Below are 21,030 nucleotides of genomic sequence, written 5' to 3' on the forward strand. Positions count from 1 at the left end.
ACACAAAACACAAAAACACAGGCAGCCTGGACCTACTGGCCCCCAAGCCTGTCACTTCCTTGGAGCACATTACTTAATCTCCCTGGGCCTCTCTTTCCCCATCTCTACAATGGGTGCAGTGTGGCTTATTGTTGCAAAGAGGTATGGAAAGCACTGAGGATGGTGTCTGCAACCCTGCAGATGTTCCGGATGAAATGGCTAATGAGCCCAGCTTCTTCCAGGACCCGGAGGATGGTTTGAGTGGACAGGGTGAGTCTACAGCAATGATGGTGGAAAGAGAAGCAGGTCTAGAAGAAGATGACTGGGCTGCATCTGGCTCTCCACACCCACTCCTCAGCTCCCATCTAGGTGGCCACTAAGTTTTCCTTGTGAAGCCTCATTTCCAAATCAGATGTGAAACTGGATCCTCCCCAAGATTCCTGTAACTTACTAACTGAGTGGCAAATGGGAAAATATGAGAGGAATACACAAGATCTAACAGCCTCTAAAATAAGAAATACACATATCTTTGTCATACATTTAAAAAAAAGAAAGATTTTGCTGCTAAGACGTGGATTCCCACCCTCTCGGGTGCCCCTAACAAGAGGAAACAGGCCAAATCTGACAGTGATATTCATCTCTGTTATTCCCACCCCTCGAGGGAAATATGTTTATTAATGCGCTTCTTCCCTTGATAAATTACTAAATAGGAAGAAAAGCCTGGCACTCATTTCCCGTGGTTTTGCCTGTGATTTATGGTGAGGGACTGGCAAAAGCCACCGCATCCATTCATCTGTGGATGCGCCTGTTCCAAAGCTGGTCAGCCATTGGGTGACTGGCCAGCCTGTCCTCACCCGGGTGGTTGCCTGATCCCCCTGTTCCTGTCAGCACCTGTCTCTGGGCCCTGTTCCTCCACCGGTTCTTTCTTTGGCTCATTCATGTTTGTTCATTCATCCACCAGATCATGGTGCCGTGCTGAGAGCATGCCAAGCACCAGCCAGACACTGCGGGGACCGCAGACCAGGAGAACACTGGGCTCTGCTTTCAAGGAGCTCGCTGTCCAGGTGAGAGACGAGAGTGGCACCCGGGCAGGGGTCATGAGTTGCCACCTAAGCAGGATCATCCTAACGAGTCCCAGAGTGCTCAGAAGAGAGGGTTGCTGCTTCCCCTGGAGCCACGGGAAAGGCAGGAAATGCAAAACTGGACCCAGGCAGACCTGGGCTCTGTCCCCTCTTGATGACTCTGCATTAGGGGACTTTGGGCAAGTGGCTAGCTGTTTCTGAGACGATTCCTCACGCAGAACGTGGGCTAGCACCCACTTCAGGTTGCCGTGGGCAGATAACCAGCAGGTTCTTCTGCAGAGTCAGGGCTGGGAAGCCCTCGGATATTGCAGACCTGGAATTGCTGGTGGGCAGCAGGAGGGAGCTTTGTCCTGCACAGGGACCCAGGAGCCTTCTCTGTGCTCCCCGCTATCTTCAGCATGGGGCACCTTCTTGTGGGGGACAGCAGAAAACATCTTCGTGGCAGGGCTTGAGGACCCTGAGCCCTCCTTGGCTGAGGGGCTTTCCCTGCAGGGCCCAACAACCTCATCCAGGTATTTTCCAGACTCACTGGGGACATGTCTAAGGAATGTACCTTGAGGACCTCAGCCTGCTCCACACCGAGGGGCAAATGGGGAAATATGAGAGGGACACACACTTCCCTTACCCCCTCTTCCAGGGGAGCCAAAGGAACCTGGGCCTGGAGCCAGGAGGCGCAGGGTAGAGAGGTCACCAGAGCCATTTCCTAGTTGTGTGATAGAGGCAAGAGAAACTTATGGTGTGGACTTTGGGCTCTCAGGGAAGTGCTTCACAGGGTTGGTCTGGAAGAGTTGTGTGGGTTTCCCAGATGACCACACATCCATGTGTGGCCCCTGCTGCCCTTTGGCAGCCCTGCCCACTGGGACCGGCAGCCTGTCTCACCTGCCTGGGTCTCCCCTCAGTCCCTGCCTGACTAGGGTCCCTGGCAGCCCCTCTGCTACGATTCCTGCCTCTCTGTAGTATGATCAAGGTAATGGCTTCTGCATCCCACCCCACCGGATTCTCCCGCAGCATAAAAAACCGATGTCAGAACAGAGGTGACATCCGAGTCAAATTAGTGTCAATATGACAATAAAATATACAGCTCAGAGAAAATATGGGCTGTAAACAGGCGACATTTCAATTGGAAACATTTCAATCGCCTCAGTGTGGTGGGGGTGGGGAGGGGAGCACATGGGGCTGCGGTGCGGTTGTTAAATCACCCACATTCAAAAGCGTGACATGAGAAAATTCCCTCTGAGGGCCCAGGTGACAACTGGTGCGTTCCTCACTCTCCAGAGAGCCACTCGACACAAGGATAACCTTGGTCTCTATTACCTGAGTGGCATCACTGGTCTTCCTGCTGTAAATCAGGCCCCTGAAGAAGAAAGGAAATGGGCCTTCACCCCCCACCGGGAGGCTGAGGCCATGCACCTGCACCAGGGCCCAGGAAACGCCCTTGGCTTGCCCTGTGTCCTGGGAGGGAGGTGGGGCTTGGATTTCCAATCCCATGGGACGCCCTAGAGAGGCCTCACTGCCCTCCAGTCTTTCTTCCCCCAACAAGGGCATCTGCACACCTAAGTGAGGTTACTGTAGGTCAATAGAGATGGAGATAGGGATACCCCCCTAGGACAACATCAAGGAAATATGAAGTTATGTTTCTACTTTTATTTATTTTTTTAATGGTACTGGGGAATGAACCCAAGGATCCTTTACCACTGAGCTACACCCCCAGACCTTTTTAAAGATATTTTGTTCTGAGACATGATCTTACTAAGTTGCCCAGGCTAGCCTCAAACTTACCATCCTCCTGCCTCGGCTTCCTAAGTCATTGGGATTACAGGCATGTGTCACTGTGCCCAGCTTGAAGTTCCATTTTTTAAGGTCCATTTATTTAATCCCAAAAGATGAATTCACTAAAAACATAAAATATGCAATCATGCGGACGACTCTCTGCTAAGGTAAAAATTGTGCTATGATTGACACATGACCCTCCGCAGACCTGCATGCCTGGGACCCACTGAAAATCCAAGGGCAGGCAGGGCCTAGCCTAGCTCCCACGGTTCATGGAAGGGCAGGGGACCCGGGGACACCTCAGAGGCAGGTCAGGGCTCAGCAGGACTTGTGCCTGGGCTGGGAGCATCAGCACCGTTTGCAGCATCTTACAGACATGCATCTGAGCGACACATCCGCACAGACATCAGGGCTGAGTGGAAGTGCCTGCCTACGACATTTTAAAACACTGAAGCAGAAAGGCGAGCTCTGGCTTAGGCTGGTTTGAAAAGGGGTGTAGCTTAGTGGGAGAACTCACTCCTAGCAAGTTCAAAACCCTGGGTCCAATCCCAGCATAAGTAAATAAGCAAATTAATTAACTAATTAAGTAATGTTGAGCTGGTTTTGAAAAAGAAAAAGGTTCGTTAAGTAGTGACAAACACAGGAGATAATCAGGCCTGCTCTGATTTTTTTGAGTTGTAATGGATTGGGAATTCAGGGGAAGAGTCACCTGTTTCTGAAATCCACAGTGAAGAGCTCAACTCCCCCGCCCTCCCCAGGCCTGGGCCGCGGACACCCACCCCTGCTCGGACTGACTCTGGAATTGGGAGAGGCCTTCCGCTGCCTCTTCAAGCCAGTCAAGTTCCCAAGACGGATGTGGAGGGGAGGAAGGAGCGTGGGGCGTGAGGGCTATCCTGCAGCTGCTGACGTCAGCTGGGAGCTCAGCTCTCCCGCCCACCCACAGCTCACCTCCGCACTCCTCCGGCCGTGGTCTTCCTGTTTCTCAGAGATGCTCAGCCCCAGAGGCTGCCCAATGCCAGGCTCCCTGGAGAACCAAGTTGCTCCCCAGCCCCCTCCAGGCTGCCTGCCAGCTCACAGCTGCCTTCCCACCCCAGCCGTTTCTGCCCTAATTAGTCTGCATCTTTCTCTCCCAGGTTCTTTGGTAACTGCCACTCACGCTGTCCCTCCCTTGTCCTGCACACAGAGGGCCTGCTCCCTGTCCAGTGTCCCCCCCAACCCAACCCAGCAGGGCTTGCCATTTTGTTATATAAAACAAGTACCCACCAGTTTCATTTGGGGTACCTTGGGTTCCTCTGCTGCAGCAGAGTTGGCGGTCTAAGAGGGTTGGGGTGGATTAAAGTGAGAGAAGCTGAGAGAAGTCCTAGGACACTATGTAGTTGGCAGTGGGGTCACAGTGGGGAGATGTTGGGGACCTGCAGATGGCCGTGGGAAACCACAACAAGGGAGAGGGAGCTTGTGACAGATGGTCAGAGTTGAGAGGCTGTGCTGGGAGGGTGGCAAATGATTGGCTGCCCAGGGAGAGGAGACAACCACACTTGGCACACTTGGGGGCCAGGATGGATGGGGAGATGGCAAGGAAAAGGCATTCCAGAGGGCCGGTGACCTGGGTTTTGACCTGGGCACTGGAGGGGGACAGAGGTGCTGATTAATGACTTACAGAATTCTGCAAAAGGGGGCGGATTTGAAAGAGAAAAGGGTGCTGGTGGAAAGAGACCACAAGAAGCATTAATTGAGCACCTACTGTATGCCAGGCATCGGGCCATGTTCACACAGACCCCTCATTTAGGAGCCTGGTGTCACACCACCCTGACCTGAGTGGTCCACCTCCACCTCCCACTATCTTAGTGAAGACAAGGAGGCCAGCACTGACCCGGCCCCCTCGCCTCCTTCCTCAGCACGTCAGTCTGGAGCTCACGGCACCAGCTCTCCTCTGCCTCGGCCGGGAGCAGGGAGACCAGCAGGCCCTCCCTGAGGCCAGGGCTCGGGGGCTGGTTCTATGCTGGGTCCCAGGGAAGAGCAGAGGATTCTGGCAACAGCAGGGTTGGGAATGCCAACTGGAGGCCTGCGGCATGTCACCTGATGTTAGAACTCGTTTGCCTGTACTGAAGTAGGATCCTAATTCCAGCCTCAGAAGGTGGCTAGGGGAGCTACATAAGAGAGAACGCGTGAAAGGAAAGCACAGTTCTCACCGATTCTCGCTCTTTCTGCTTTGCACACGGCACGCATGAAGCAGGCACTCATGGTGGCTGAAATCACCAGACAATCCTGGCTACCCGTTTGGCCTTTGCTGCCTTTTGGGGATAGCTGCTTGACTCGCCCCCTCTCAGCCATGGTTTCTCTGCCCCTCTCCCCTTTCCAGCTGGTATGGTGCCACCCTAGGCCCTTGGAAGGAGGGCCCCGGGTGAGGGAATCTGGTATTTGGGGCCCCAGCCTTGGCTACCTTTGTGCATAATGTGCTGTGGTTTTGTTCCAGATCCTGGGGGGCAGCGTGAACTGCACACAACCCCCCAGACCCTCACTCACCGTATGCTGCACCTGAAGGACTGGTTAAGAGAAGGCAAGATAAAGACGACCTGAGTGCCCAGAGGGGCCTCGTGACCTTAGAGAGCTGCAGACACTACCACCCTATGCTGCATGCCTAGTCCTGGATGGAACCCACACTGGGGAAGGCACGGAGGGTGGGGACCTATGCAGGTGGCATCCCTTTGGTGTGCTATGGCCTCTCCACAGGGCACGGCAAGCATGACTTGGGACCACATCCACGGTAGGACTGTGGCTCCTCCCCAGCAAGACTCTCGCTGGGGACTCAGGAGACACCCAGGGCTCATGACCCACACGAGGTGGTCAGGCGGGCAGGACAGATAACAAGTGAAGCAGGAGCCAGAGGCGGGAGCTGCCCCCAGTGGCTAAGGGGGAGGGAGGCAGGACAGGAGGCATCCGGAAAGACTGGAGGTGCGATCTCAGCGCTGTCACAGGGCCACGAGGGGCTCTGCTGGAGCAAGGCCACTGAGGCACCGTGGCAGCGGTGGGTCCCTCCTTCAATTACTCAGGAGGGCTCAGGCCTGCACCTGGGCGAGGGACCACCGAGTCCTGCAGACTACCTGGCCCCATAACACCCAGCAGCCCACTCCCAACTGGGTGCCGTTGCCCGAGCTGCCCTCAAGGACGTGCGGTCTCCCTGCAGGCCTGTCTCCCTCCTCTGGTCAAGGACTGTTAGGGAGACACAAAGCCACCCGAGGGAGGGCACGAGGAGACCAACCCTGCAGGAGCCGCCCATCTGGCCCCCGCTGTGACTTCCTGCTCCTCTGCTTGGCCATGTGCCACTAGGTGGGCTCTAGGACTGGCAGGTGGAGTGACACTGATTGGGGAGCAGTGGGCACCAAGCCCGTGGCCCCTCCTTGTTTCCCCCGCAGGAGCTCATGGTCTGCCGCCACAGTGGTTGCCCATGACGCTGGGGAGGGGAGCCACCTAATGGGTGCCCGAGACCTCGTCTGTGCAGGACACCTGCCTCCTTCCCTGCCAAGCAGGCCTGCCAGCAGCCTCCACAGCTCCCTCGCTGACAGGTCCACCCTTCAGTGACCCAGGCCCAAGCCCCCGGGGTGATTCCCCACTCCTTTCTGCCTGCAACACAATGAGTCTGGGAACGAGTCTTGTGTCTGCATTCATGATCTACTGGAACACAACCACCTTCCCAGCTCCATTAATGGGACCCCTGCTCCTGCCTTGCCCCAAACCAATTCTCAGATCTCTCTTTACTCCTCTGTGCAGCCCCTGCTCACTTTCAGGGGCCCATCTTACTCAAGTGAAAGTCAACGTCTTTACCAAATCCTCACCCCAGAACATTGCCCCACCCCGTTCCTGTCCCTCACTGGCTCCCCACCAACCATAATAAACCATGGTCTCCTGGCTGTTTCTTGAGCTCAGCAGGCACATTGCTGCCTCAGGCCCTTTGCACATGCCAATCTTCTGCCTGGAATTCTCTTCTCCTATACCTGCAGCACACAGATCACCTTTTCCAATTCTGTGCTTCCTAGCAGGCATTTCTCAGACTTCCTTTTACCAAATTGCACCCCACTTTATCCAGCACTCCTCTCCCTGTTCCCCACTTTGTTTCTCTGTTTCATTTATAACTGGCCATTTCAGTATACCCACTCCTAGTAGCATGCAATGTCTTTCTCCCCATGAGACTGCAGGGCCCACCAAAAGAGAGATGCATGGAGTTTGTTTGTTGTGATGTCCACAGGGCCTGACCATTCCTAGGTCTTGGCAACTCATGCCCCTGTGAACTGCAGTGTGCCAGGTGTTGGGGTAAAACCCAGACTTTAGTGTCCTTCACCCCAAAGGGAGGTGACTGCCCTCTGCAGCCTCAACCCCCTTGGTCCTGCCTTGCCTGGCCCCCAGCCCCCTCAGGGTTCCGCCCGCCGGCACTCACCGTCCACTGGATTGAGGTAGTCGTGCAGGTGGGGTGCGCCGGCGGCACTCCCGCTCTGCATCAGCAGGTCCCCGTAGGGTGCAGGGTGGCCCGCCATGAGGGTCATCTGGTGGTAATAGTCTGAGGGGTTGGTGCCCGGGGCAGGGAGGCCGAACAGTCCCCTCTCCTTAAGGTGCTCGTGCGCTACTGTGGAGTGAGGGAAAGGTGCCATCAGAATCTGTCACTGGCCCCATCTTTCCTGAAGAGGAGCACAGTCCCGCTGGAGGGGTCTCTCCTCGGTGACCCCCTCAGCCAGCTCAGCCGGTGGGGGCCGCATTGCTGCGACGAGAGCAGCCAGGTCTGGCTTAGCATCCCTCTGTTTCCCACACTCACCAACACCCTCCCCTCCTCTTTTCCAGGACCCAAGGACACCCCGAGTCCCAGGGCAACAGGGTCTGTAAAGGGAAAAGAAGGTGCAAAAGGAGGCCCCGGGCAACTGCCAAGGCAGGTCAGCCTGCACCAGAACACTCAGGGCAGGAAGGCCAGCAGGAGTGCCCGGCCCGGACGGCACAGGCTCTTCACCTGCCAACGCCCACCGGCTCCCCGTCCCTGCGGCGCTCGGCCTCAGGGCTGTCTGCCCCCACCCCGCGGTCAGCTCTGCCCAGGGTGACGGAACAGGCAGGGAGGATGGAGCTCAGAGTGTGGGGGGCCTGGCACTGGGCACGGGGAACAACCTGGAACCTGGACCCCAGGAACACCCATCGAGCGTTCTGATTTCCCTAGATGTGCAAAACCTGAAGGCGCCATCTTGGAGCTGGCTGTTTCTCATCTGTGAAATGGGGGTGACCGTCCCCCCCACTGAAACTACGTTGATGACGACAGTGACAGCTTGTTGAGCACTTGCCGGGTCTGTGGCAGGCACGGTTCTGAGGGCTCGTGTGCATTCTTTAATCCACGATGGCCTCATCTCCAGGGGCCAGGAGGTGTCTGTCCTCCTCACTGAGCAGAAGACAGCTCTGACCTCTGAGCAGCTCAACATGTGCGAGGCCACACGGCAGGGAAGTGACAGGGCTGGATGGACTCTTGGTTGTTTGGATCTAAAGCTCATGATCCTGACCACTGCTCCCGGCCTCTGTGTAGGTCTTAGAAATGCCCCGCGGCATCTCACAGGTGTGTGGCGAAGAGATGAAAGAAGCCGTGCTAGCCACCCTCCTCCTCTTCCTCCTCCTCCTGCCATTGTCTCCAGCTGTATCCTCCAGAGAGTCCTGGCCTCCCGTTAGGCTGATGTCCCCACGGCCTCTGCCTGCCCTGTCCGTGCCTGGCAGGCCCATGCCTACCCCTTCTTCTTGCCTGTCCCCTTCCCCTGAAGGCTTCACGGGGAATCCTGTTTGTTCCCAGTCCATACATGGTCTGGCAGACACTGACTGGGGTCACTCGTGGACTTTCCAGACCTCCTGAAGGTGGACTCTGGGGCTGGCGTGGTGCAAGGCACATGAAAGTGCTCAGCTTCAGCAGCACTGCTCTGTGGTCACTTGATAGCTTGGCCAAGGGCCAGGGGGCCTTGGGGTATCTGATCTACCTCTAGGGGAGTTAGGGCCATGCAAATTAGCCAGGTGCCCTCTGGTGCTGAACCTGCCCCTGCTCTCTCATGGGGTGTGGCCAGGATAAGTAGGTCTTCTAGGAGCTACATCCATGTTTATGTTGAAATCAGGCATAAAATGGTACCTCATGAATGAACGTTCTCTCCTTAAAGCGTAGTCCTGTTTCATCATCTCCAGCTTCTCATGAGTTACACTGCGGTCAGCAGAGACTACAGCACAGTGTTCTTGATTCCTGAACATCTCAGGGCAATCCATTCCTTTCTGCCTCCCACTGAGGCCCCTACAGAGCTGATGGCTTCTGTCTCTTCCTAGGAACTCTGTTACCCTGAGTATTAGTATCTTGGGGTTGCTATAACAAATAGGCACAGAATTTTATTCTCTAATAGTTCTGGAGGTTGAAAGTCTGAAATCAAGGTGTCAACAAGAGCAGGTTCCTTCCAGAAGCTCTTGGGGAGAATCCATCCCTTGCTTCCTTCACTTTCCGGTGACTGGTGCCTTCCTTGGTTTATGGCCACATCTTTCCTGTCTTCGCCTCTGTCTTCACATCACTATCTCCCCAGGTGTCTCTTATAAGGACACTCATCATTTGCTTTGGGGCCCATGTGGATAATCCAGGATGATCTACTCAGCTTGAGAGTCTAGCTTACTGACATGTACAAAGCCGCTTTTCTGAATGAGGTAACACTCACAGGCTCGGGGATGTGGATGTGGATACACCTTTTGGAAGGCTCCATTCAGCCCACTGTACCTTATGGGAGCTTCAACATGAAGGTGGCACCCGGAACCAGGCCTGCATCCTCACGGTCCCACCAGCCCACCACCAGCTGGTTCATCAGGAGCCATGTGGAGCAGCCTGGGCCCACTTCCCCACAAGACAGCAAATGGCTATGGAGGCAGACAACCTTCAAGGACCCCGGCTCCGCAAGGTCACTCAGGGGATCCAGGCAGAGTTTAAGGCTAGGTTTTGACCTTGAGGGGCCATTTCACAGCAATGCCACATTCTGGTTGGCCGTTTCCAGGTGCAGTGGGTGCACTCACTCAACTCGTGTGGTTGGTCTTCGGGGAAGATCGGGCAAAGCACAAACTTCCTTCCTTCTGGAAGATAAGCCCGAAGCTTCAGAGTGGAAACCTCCCTTTCACGGTGAAATTCCAGCACCTTCTCAGAGCCAGGTCTTAACTTCAGTTCCAGGTTACACCCCGGAGGTGGGAGGGACATATTCCTTCCGGGGAAAGTGAAGGTAACCATGGGGGGACCCACTGGGACCACCTCTTCCAGATCCTTTGCCTATGAGGCTTCCAAGTGTATATTGCAAATGTCCTTCAGCTTGGAAGTGACTCTGGCCTCAGAAGTGATGTCTCAGGTGGACATATTTTGAGAAGATGCAGCTTGGTTGCTTTCAAGGATGGGGACTAGGAGAGGCTAGTGGAGCACTGTCAGGGTAGTGAGGGGCAGAGGAGAGCACCCACGCCATAGGAGGGGGCAGGTACGTTCCTCAGGAACACTGCAGGCTGCATGGGCAGGGCCAGCTCCATACGGTGCTTCCTAGTGTGTGTGTGTGTGTGTGCACGCACACGTGCACACACACTTGTGCACATGTGTGCAGTAGTGGGTTGGGGTGGAAATTGGAAAAATAAAATTTTAGATCTGAAAGACATGTTTACATCACGTGACCCTGCTCTTTTCTGGATTCAATTAATTGGACCAGGGGTGGCCATCTGATCTCTGACCTGGACCAATCTGTTCTCAATCTCAAGCGTCTGAACTGACAGACACAAAGTCACAGGTTCCTTTCCAGAGTGTTGGGACCTGGGCTACCATTTGCAGGCCACCTGTGTTGACCTGCAAAGGGCACATGAAACAGAGATGCCAGCCAGCCCCACTCTGCCTTCCTTCTGCTCTGGGGTTCCAAGAGACACCCCTACCCCAGCCCCCTCTGCTTCATACCAACTTCCACAGGAGCGGGTCTCGCCTAGGACAGGACCTACCTGTCGCCATCATTGTCCAGGTGCAGCACAGCACACATGGGCTGCACGCAAAGAGCTCTTTAATGGCCACAGAAACCAAGGAACCCCCAAATCTCCAGGCTTCTTCGTTTACATAAAAAATCCACGTTTAGAGGTAGTAGGAAGAAAAGTGAGCCTGGTCACTGTCCCAGGGGACTGAGGCTGGGGAATCCACAGCATGAGTGACAGCTGTGGTAACAGAGCCATTGGGAACCCACCATGCCACGCCCCAATGCCCAGCTGCTCCTCCCAGCCCCGCAGTCCCTACTCACCATCTGCGGGGCTGAGGCCCCTGGCTGCAGAGATCATGGAGAGGGTGGGGCTGCTGTGCACAGACCGGAGGTAGTGCTCCATGTGGGGGTTCACGTAGGGGTGAGGGGCATTGAAGGGGGACTCCCCAGGGCCAGCAGGGTGTGGGGAAAGCCGGATCAAGGAAATGTCAGAGATGACAGGGCTGCCGCTCAGGGTGGGAGGCCTGCAGAGACAAAGGACAATGTTCTCAGAAAGAGGATGCACAGGAAACCCTGCCAAGAACCCAAATGCAACATGAACAGGCTTTGATTCTCAAAGGAAGACTCTCCAGAAAAACCTACATTTGTCCTTTTATATGCTGACAACCTCTGGTTGCCTCTAAATTAGAGCCGGAACACTTAAACAGTCAGGAGTCAGTGAATGCAGACCAAACGCTGCATGCTGGCGTGGCCGCCCACCCACCATCCCGTGTTGGTGAAGGGTATCTCTGCACTCTCAACTGGATTTGATGAGCACACACGCAGCGGGCTACACACGTCAGAGCTGTATCTCTGCCTCCCCGGTGCCTGTCCAGCGGCGGGCATAAGCATGCACGCTCAAATCATGTTTGGAACACAGAACATGAAAACACGAATGCCGGCCATAAGATGCAAAATGCCTGTGTTCCCAGCAGAACATGAGAAAGGGGGAGAGGATGGGCAACGCCCTGCAAGTGCAGAGCTTGGGGTCCAACTGGACAGCCATGACAGACACACCCTGCCACAGGATGAGTGGGGAAAGAAAAGGTCAGGATTCAAGGTGAGCTGTAAAACAGGAGCCATAGGAGAGTTTTGGAATACCATTCTAGCTCTGCTCACTTGGAAATAGGTCACATGCCTCAAATATCCACCAATAGGAAGGCACCTGGCTTGGTTCCTGTAGTAGGAGCTGGCTCTGGCCAGTCCCTATGTCCCCTGCTCCGCCCTCCAAGTGGTATCTGCCACTCAACATGATGATGGGACTTTTTATTCCCTAGTCTGCTGACCTGGGGCTCCAAAAGCTAAGGAGTACTTCCAGGTTATCGACTCTAAAACTCACACATTAAAGACAAATCAGACTTAATGGGCAAGCGGCTGCAGAATCACAACTAAGTCACTGGAAACTGCATTTACTAAGAGCTCATCTTTAATTTTGCAGAAAATCAGGAGTCTTTGTGATTTAGATAGTGCAAAGAGAAGTAGGTGCGAGATTCAGACAAACCTGGGGTCCCAGCTGAATCATGCTGAGCAAGTAATCTGATCTCTCTGAGCTTTACTTTCCTCACCTGTAAAATGGGGATGATGATGTGTCTATTTCAAAGAGTTGCCATGAGAATGAAAGTCACCCTCCGAAATGCAACAAAACAAAACAAAACACTGTCGGAAACACAGCAGGCAGGCCATAAATGAGAACTGCTTTGGTATTAGAATTGTACTCTGAGGACAAACTCAGCAGTGCCTGAGCGCCATACTGGATCAGTCCTGCATGTGGGAAAGTCACCGTTAGATTCGTCACTTCAGGGAAAGAATGACTGGTCTGTTGGCTGAGCAAACTACAGATGATTACTGATAATGTTTGATAATAGTGCACAAAAACTGGGTATACAGCTGTATAAGCCAGGGCCCAAACAGGTGACATCCAGATGTCTGTACATCTGGGTTTCACCCACTTCCCACTCGTAGGCTGTTCTGCAGGGCCTGGAGCAAAGTGTTCTGTGACAGTTTCTGAGCTTTTGCAAATGGGATGGCACTGCACGTGCAGATCCAAAAAATTTGTCCAACACGTTTGTGTTTACCCATGCCAATCCTCACCCTCGAATGTCTGCTGCACCCTCCATTCTGTGGCCACCTCCCTGAAGCTCCTTCCCCTGGCAGGAGCCCCTTCTCTCTGCTCAGCCAAAGAGCACTCTTCTAGCCTCAGGGTGGTGGGTCTGTCACACAGGGTTACTGGGTTCTACGCAGGAGCGGGGTGTGTCCACAATCGGTGGCAAGCATATGTCTACGTGTCAGGCACTGAGCTTGGCAGAAGGAACCTGTGGACACGTCAGAAGCCACTGCTGCTAGATGTTCTTGCTCGCAGGCCACCTCTAGACACAGCAAAAGACCTGTGTTAAATGTGAGGGGCTTGAGAGATGGCTTTAGTCTGTTAGGGGTTGCTATATGTCCCCAGGGGAAGAAGATGATAACCTCTGGCCAATGGCAGATGCTGCCAGCTCTGACAGGCGACAGAAGCAGAATGGACTCTCACATTCCTGCCACATGCAGGTGTTTTATGAAGTGATAACTCAGAGAACATCCCCCATATGGCTTCTAAGAACAGGTCAGGGGCAGAAGGATACAAGGTCTGAAAGGTTGGGTGTGGTGTGATAAAAGGCAGGTGTCCACTAGCTGAGAGGGCAGCTGAGGTGTCCCTTGTCCTCAGATTCCTTGGTCCTTCTCAGGCAGGGCAGTTTTCCAGAGCCTGCAGGATGACACCTGGGCTTTGAGGACACAGGAGACTGTGGGTACTGAAGCCCAGTGGTCATAGGTGGTTTGCCCAGATCCCAAACCCAGGAATGCTGACCTCCCTGGTACAGAGGCTGTACTGTGGAGTTTGCTGACCACAGCTGAGGCCTGAAACACCGGGTGATCCCACAGGGTTTTTGAGCAACATGTTGAGGCCACATGGCAGCCCTGGTCAGTCTGTCTGGGGTGACCCAGAGCCCATTGGCCACTGGAGCTTCACCCAAGCAGGAGGCAGGAGTGAGGCAACATGCAGGCCACTGTCCATGTGGTCAGCAGCTGGGCCCAAGGTGGCAGGTTGGCACCTGTGTCCCCACTGGAGGAACTGGAATTTCTGTCTTCACAGAGCAGTCACCACCATTTGGGGGAAGGGGAACTCTGCTTCCCCTCTTCCACCATTGCCAAGGAAACAGGGATCCAGGTTCTCCCAGGACACTGTCATCTCTCAAGCCTGGCCTCAGTGGGGTGCCTGGGAAGGCCCTGCAGGATCATGGCCCACGTGGTCACAGCAGCCCCTGGGGAAGGGAGCACCAGTGGTGTGTATAACTCCAGATCAATGACTGCAAATCACCAGGAGGACTCGGTGTCCAGAGACAGTCACATCCCCATGCTGCACAGCCAGAAACAGGCAAGCAGTGGTCTACTGGAGTTGACTTCACTTCCAAGATGGCGCCCCTTGCCCGTCAGAGAACCACCATGGAGGATTCTTTTTTTGGTGTGACTAGGAAGGATGCTTGGAGAGGCCACTGTTCAACACCAAAACAAACTCACCAGGGGGCAGTAGGGAGACAAGTCAGGTCCTAATAGTAGGTCTGGTTAAAGGTGTAAGGAACAATCAGTGCTGGAGAAAATGCTGGATCCAGGGGCAGGCCTGGGTCATAGGCCACCCAGCAGAGGCAGAACCCAATCCTCTTCTTGGCATGAGGATAGCAAGACTGGACTTGGGAGGCTGTTCCCAGGATGTGGGCCTGTGAGGCAGGACCCCCACACCTGGGCACTGTCGCCCTTCAGCAGCATTGGTTCTCTCATGGTTCTTTCTTCAACGTGTGGCACCATCCCAGGGTCCAGCTGGGAGTCCTCATGCATGCCGGGTGCTGTCGGGGCCAGCAAACAGACCTCTCCATGCCATACAAAAAGGCGTCTGCTGGTGAAATTGAGCCCCAGCTTCAGGCCAGTCCCCACCTTTCTTCTTCCAATTCCATACTGTTGTGCTGCTGGGGACCCCTTGGTCTGATCAATGGCGTGTCCAGGCCTTGAATCCTGGCAGACTCAAGGAGGCAGTCTTGGGAATGGAAGGAGGACAAGATGTTTAACCTCAAGATGGCCACTGTGTCCTGTATCCTAGGTACACACGGGTGCATGCTCACTCCCAGGCCATGAGCAACTCACAAAGGAACTGGCCCATCTGCAAACTGCCCCAGCTGCCCGCTACTCTCCTCTATCACCTCCTCCCTCTTGGTTTAGTTCTGCGCTCAGCTGGGCCTGATTCCACCAGTGGTTTCTATGAATATTTGTTCATTCTCCCAATAAGGCTGTTTTGAGCACTCGCTGTGTGCCCAGGGATTTATACAGAATTCAGAGCCCAGGTGGGAGAAGCAGACCACAAGCCAGGGAAGCACGGGGCAGTGTGATGGAGTCTCTAGCAAAGGAACAATTCTCCAGCTCTGCCCCCAAGCCTTGGTATCCCTTGCCTTCAGCCTGTGGCAGCTGTGGCACGAGATGAACCAAGTGTGGAAAGTGTGCAATGTAGCACCAGATGCCTGATACGTGGAAGGAGGCTTCTCAAAGAAGGTGATATTTGGATAGGGTTCTGGGGGACCAATAGGAGTTCACTAGGAAGCATGTCATGAATAAAGGAAGTAGTGTGTGTGAAGAAAGGCTGGAACCCAGGTCATGATGTGTGAAGGTTATACCTTGGGTGGTAGAGCATGGCCTGCTGAGTGCTTTGGGCTGGGTCTGTATTGGACCATTTCATTTCTTCTGCTCTGTGCAGGAGGCCATGAGACCCAAGCCCAGGTGCCAGAGCGATTTATATCCCTGGGCACCATGATTAGTTCAGAGTTGGACGTGTGCCCAAGATAGTCGCTTTGGCTGGAACACGAGGAAAGAAGTTCTCACTACCCACAGAGGTTGCTAAACTAGTCAGAGGCCAGTGTGAAGCTGGGGATCTCAAGGGTGAGCCCAGGAATGAAATGCTACAGATGAAAGCAGAGACATGAGGACCGGTTTCTTGATCTGAGCCCCCGAGTCTGGATCCAGCTTTGCCTAAACCTAGTACCCCTGGCTTTTCCAGTTACCTGAGTGGAGACATGTTTGTGTTTGTTTAACCACTCTGAGCTGAGGTTTTCTGTCTTAGGTAACTTCCAGGGCCTGTCAAGACAGGCTTCAACCAACACACCCTCCTGCTGCCCAGCGACCCCTGACCTGGTGCCCTGCAAGGCAGACCCGAGCCCTACTGCAGTGTGGGAGTGGGGGAAAAAGGGAAGGGGTGTTGGCAAGCTGAGGCCTTGAGGACAGCACCATGATGATGACACCTACCCTGGGCAGCACACCTGACGGCCTGCAGGGTGGGCGAATGACTCCATTTTAAAGACGAGGAAACTGAGGCTGAAGGGTCATGTGACTTGCCTGAAAGTTGGACTGGAAGTCAGTCACCTGGCTCCTGCGAAGGCCATCGGCATCTCTATCGGTCCACCCGGGCACAGACGTCTGCTCTCTTTGATCTTGCTGTCTCTGCCCTTGAGAAGCCCAGCCTGTGGACATTCCCTCGCCAGTCCCCAAGCTGATTGTGGGGGCTGTGCAAGCCGAGGGGGCACTGCCCACGCTGTGGCCAGAGCCTGGACTATGAAGTCAGAATTGTGGCTTTGCCATGACTGTGGTCTCAGTGTTATTTGTTCCTGAGCCTCAGTGTCCCCTGCCTACAGGAGAGATGGGATGAGCCCAGTACACAGTGTGGCTGGTGCAGGGCACTTAGTAGGTGCTCAGCCAGTGCTTTCCACCTTTTGTATTTAACAGGTGGGAAAATGGAAGCAGCTCATGGGATAGGGAGGACCCAGCCCACTCCTCCCATCACACCCCAGGCCCCTTCCTCACATGCTGGCACAAGGTTTTTGGCAGGAGACAAAAGGCGAGGGCAAGGTGGTGAGAACCCTCCGCGGCCACGCGTATCACAGCGCCAGCTGACTGGGCCTGAGTGAGCACGCCCGACCCCGGGAGATGGTGCCATCCCGGGAGCTGTAGGACGGTGGGGGTGGGCTTCCAGAGGGCCTCAGGGATAAGTGAGGCTTTGACGGATGGGGAGGGGCGAGGAGGGCGTCTGACCTGCAGCTCAGCACAGCCTGAGCCAGGGCACCGGGGCAGGAATGGACGTGTTCCTTAATGCAGTGGGAGAATGGGAAGGAAGCGCAGGGATTGGGGCCCCTGCACCCCACCCATGCTGTCTGTTTGGGGAAGTCGAACAATGCAGAGCGAAGGGTGCTGACTCACCCAGACTCGGTATGAGCCATCCGGGTGGGCTTTGCCACTCAGGGTAGGAGCCAGAGGGAGGGACCCACCCTTAGTAACCAAAAGATGGCTTTGTTCAGAGACCTCCTGTGTTGCTCAATGAAGCCAGAGGCAGGCAGGGGCAAGCCCTTTGTGTCCCATTTCACAGATAGAACAGCTGAGGCCCAAAGCAACAGCGAAATGGCTTTAGCGGCAGAGGGCCACTAAAGATGAGAAAGGGGAGGCCTGGTCCCTTGGACCTCCATACCTCACCTCTGGTCTCCTTCTTGGGGTGATGTAAGGCCTCAGTGGCAGGTGGAAAGGTTGCAACCAAGTGTCCAGTGCCTGCCTCTCCCCTGTGTGACCTGTGCATCACCTCTCCGGGCCCGGACGGGCTTGTTCCTCCCAGCTCTGTCCCTGGACATCTACACCTCCAGCCATGCCCTTCTCTTCTGCATCCCTTTCCCCAGTTAACCCTGCTCTCCTCGCAAAGAGGTCAGCTCAGAGTTACCTCACCCAGAAGCCTCCCAGACCCAGGTCAAGTTCAGGCACCTTGTGAGATGCTCCTGTGGAATACGGCTCCTTCCCATCACCCTGACCATGTGCATCTCAGCTGATGACCAGGCACCTTCAGCAACAAGCTCACAGGCAGCTCTCAGTTCACAGCTAACCTATCTTCTCAGCCCCAGAAACAGGCACCCAATTTCACATTGTTTGTCCAATGCCAAGTCTGGTAACCAGTATGTGCATGGAGCATGCTCAGCATGTGTCAGCTAGTGAATGAATGGATGAAGAGGGCATGTAGCCAGGTAGGAGCACAGAGATGGTAGCAGATGGGGCTCCATCTCAGCTTCGCTCAGCTCATTCCTAGCTATGTGGCTGCAAGCAAGCCACGTGCCTTCTCTGAATATGTCTCTGCATCTGCAGTCATTGTCAGATCAGTCGCGACACACACAGATGACTCCCAAAGGTATGTCCATACCCTGTGAATGATCTTATTTGGAAAAAGGGACATGGAAGACATATTTCAGGTAAGAGTGTCAAACTGAGGAGATTAGAGATTATCAGAGTGGGCCCTAAATGGGTCACAGGGTCCTTATAAGAGAGAAGGTGAGGGAAAGAAGGCACACTCTCAGAGATGACAGTGATGCAGACATGAGCCAAGGGATGCTGGCTGCCACCAGAGGCAGCAAGCAGCAGCTTCTCCCCAGCAGCTGGAGTGGAGGGTCAGGGAAGTGCGGCTCTACCCGATTTCTACCAAGCGACGCTGATTTTGGACTTCTGATGGAGAGAATAAATCTCCACTGTTTTAGGTCACCGAGGTTGTGTGACTTGTTCCAGCAGCCCAAGGCAACTAGTGCAGCAGGCGGAGCACCCAGCACAGGTGAGGAGCAGGCCCCGGGAGGCCATCTTTCTTCTGTGACTGTGGACTTTTGGGCAGCGGGTCTGCATGTTATTTGGGATAATACCAGTGCAAGTAGGCACTTCCTCTGTTGCAGGTTGGCAGCGACGAGGAAATCCTTCCCCCTTCTAGGGCGCTTTTGGCAGTGGGGGATGGAGGGGCGTCTGAGCCCTGCATTCCACTCTCTGTGCTCACAGGTCCCCAGAGCGTGCCTTTTCACCCACTACCGGGATTACACGGTCGCTGACTCCCCATAGCAGGAATCTACCCCAGCATTCAGCCCTAACATGCCAAGTGCCCCTGCCCTGGAGACTGCTGGCCTGTGTGCACCAGTTCTGCCTGTGGGCCAAGATGCCTGCCACCCACCAGGATCACACAGCCATGGATGGCTCAGCTGTGTTCCAAAGTAGGGAGCCCATGGGCCTCCTGCTCTTGCTGAGCTGCTGGGGGTTGGCACCCACTTTCTCAGCAACACTGGACATTGTTCTATCCAGGGCACCTTTGCAGGGCCCAGTGAGAAGCAGCCCAGTTCTCCACAGCCCCGACCTTGCTGCTCTGGGCCTGCCTCTCCCTCAGCTGGGACTTCACGTCAGGGCAGGCGGGTGTGGCGGTGTGTCTGTTCTCACCAGAGCATCCCTGCAGAGCGAGGCCTGCGTCTGTGGCCTGAGGCCCCACCAACAAACAGAAACAGCTCAGCAAAGTTCTGCGGTGTGGAATTCAGTCTCCTTTCCAGGGTTTTCCTTTGTTGGTTTTTGTTTTGTCTCGTATGCGAAACTGTACATTAGCCGTTTTCACCACATTTTCCATACCTCCATCTAAAAACTACTGGAAATCAAGACCTTCCCAAAATGTACTGAGGGTTTGCATTTTCAGAGATGTAGAGTGAGTTCTTTTGGAAAGTGCTGGAACACGTGCCTCCCTCTGTAGGAGCCCAGTTCATTGTCTGTGTCACTGGGCACTTGCCTGTGCATCTGGACAGAAGGCTGACCCCTGGAGGCAGTTCTGCAAACAGGAGCATGGCCATCATCATCTGGTCCTGTGTCTGTCTCATTCTGTTCTTCAGTCAATGTTTTCTAAGCATGAGCCTCTTAGGGCCCTGGGTGGGGAACTGGGGATCCAAGGACAACTTGGCCAGGACCCCCAACCAGGTAGTGGGGACAGTGGCTGCAAACCATGACAAATGCTGCACAGAGCAATGCCGGGTGGACCCCACTGCTCTCAGGGTCCACCCTGCGCCCTCACCGACAGAGTTCATGAGTGCCTATGAGACCATGGCAGTGCCGAGGCTGCCAGGCTGCTGGGACCATGCAGGGGCCTCTGTGGTCACAGAGAGTAAAGTAGCAGCCATAGGCCAGAGAAAGTAAGTGAGGCACTGGAGGGGAAGGGGTGGGAGGGAAGAATCCTTTCACTCTGCTGGGTAATCCAAGAAGAATTCCTGCAGGAAGGAGGTGGCACCTGAGACCACCCAGACTCTTACAGGGGAATGGAAAGGAGGCTGTGAGTGGTGCAGTCTTGGTGTTCTGGAAACAGGAGAATGGGTGAGAAAAGGGCAGGTCTGTCAGGGATTGATTTGTTCTAGCATCTAGAGGCTCAAGGTCTGAACTGCTGGCTGGGTAGAAGAATGTGTGGGGAAAACAGGGAAATATCTGAACCATGTTGCCAGAGGAATGTCTCCTCCAAACTTGCCATCCAGTGTGGGAAGAGACTGGCATAAATGGAAAAAGGTTGTTTGCAACATATGTCACTAGAATGAAATGTGGGTCCTTAATATATAAAATGCATATTCAAATCAATAGGAAAAAGATAACTCCATTGAAAGATGGGCAAATTAGCAAAATAGGCATTTCATTAGAAGGAAATATTAGTAGGCATTAAATATATGAAAATGTCAGTGACGTCGCCCTGGCAACATGGATATAATGCAAGCCTGGTTCTCAAACCTTTCTGGTGAGAGCAAGTATTGGCAAAGATCTGGCTACATCTGGGAAGTTTCAAACGTGAGAACCCTATGACTCAGCAATTCCATTCCCTAACAGAGATTTATTCTAAAGAACCCACCACACAAGGAGTCCAGAGGATGGCACGAAGATGTTCCAGAAGCAATATTCAAAACAGCAAAGACACAGATGTGTTCCAAAGGCCAGTCAACAGTCTGCTTCAGAGCAGTGAGAATAAATGAATCAAGAGCCCCACATGTTAAATGGGTAAATTTCCAGAACATAGTGTAGAATGTGAAAAGCAAGTTCCCAGAGAATACACCTGTAATGATTTTGTTTATATAAAACACAACAAAACTCAATGATATGTTGTTAAGGGGAATAAGACAGAATATAAAACTGTCATAGAGGTCAGGACCCGCCTAACTCTAAATCCCAGAGAATTGTCCAGGGACAGACCCAAGGCAGGGAAGTGGGGGGCACACGGAACCTCCAAGGTGTCCTTAGGCTGGGCGGGGTCCAGGGTGTGAGTGTCATGCTTACTGGAATATCTTAAGCAGCCTTTGTTATTCTTTGGAATATCTTGAGTA

At 54.1% G+C, this 21,030-nt stretch overlaps 1 protein-coding gene across 3 annotated transcripts in view; it reads right to left on the minus strand.

Moving 5' to 3' along the window:
• Gli2 (GLI family zinc finger 2) overlaps positions 1-21,030 on the minus strand; it is a 243,406-nt gene that overhangs the window by 24,009 nt on the left and 198,367 nt on the right. For all 3 annotated transcript variants that reach the window (XM_047547721.1, XM_047547722.1, XM_047547723.1), the window contains exons 4-5: positions 11,120-11,322; positions 7,264-7,449 (exon numbers count right to left, since the gene is read on the minus strand). In XM_047547721.1, the coding sequence (XP_047403677.1) occupies positions 7,264-7,449; positions 11,120-11,322 (389 nt within the window). The remainder of the gene's footprint in view (positions 1-7,263; positions 7,450-11,119; positions 11,323-21,030) is intronic.

Source organism: Sciurus carolinensis, chromosome 3, assembly GCF_902686445.1.
Source record: "Sciurus carolinensis chromosome 3, mSciCar1.2, whole genome shotgun sequence".
In the NCBI taxonomy this organism is placed as follows: Eukaryota; Metazoa; Chordata; class Mammalia; order Rodentia; family Sciuridae; genus Sciurus; species Sciurus carolinensis.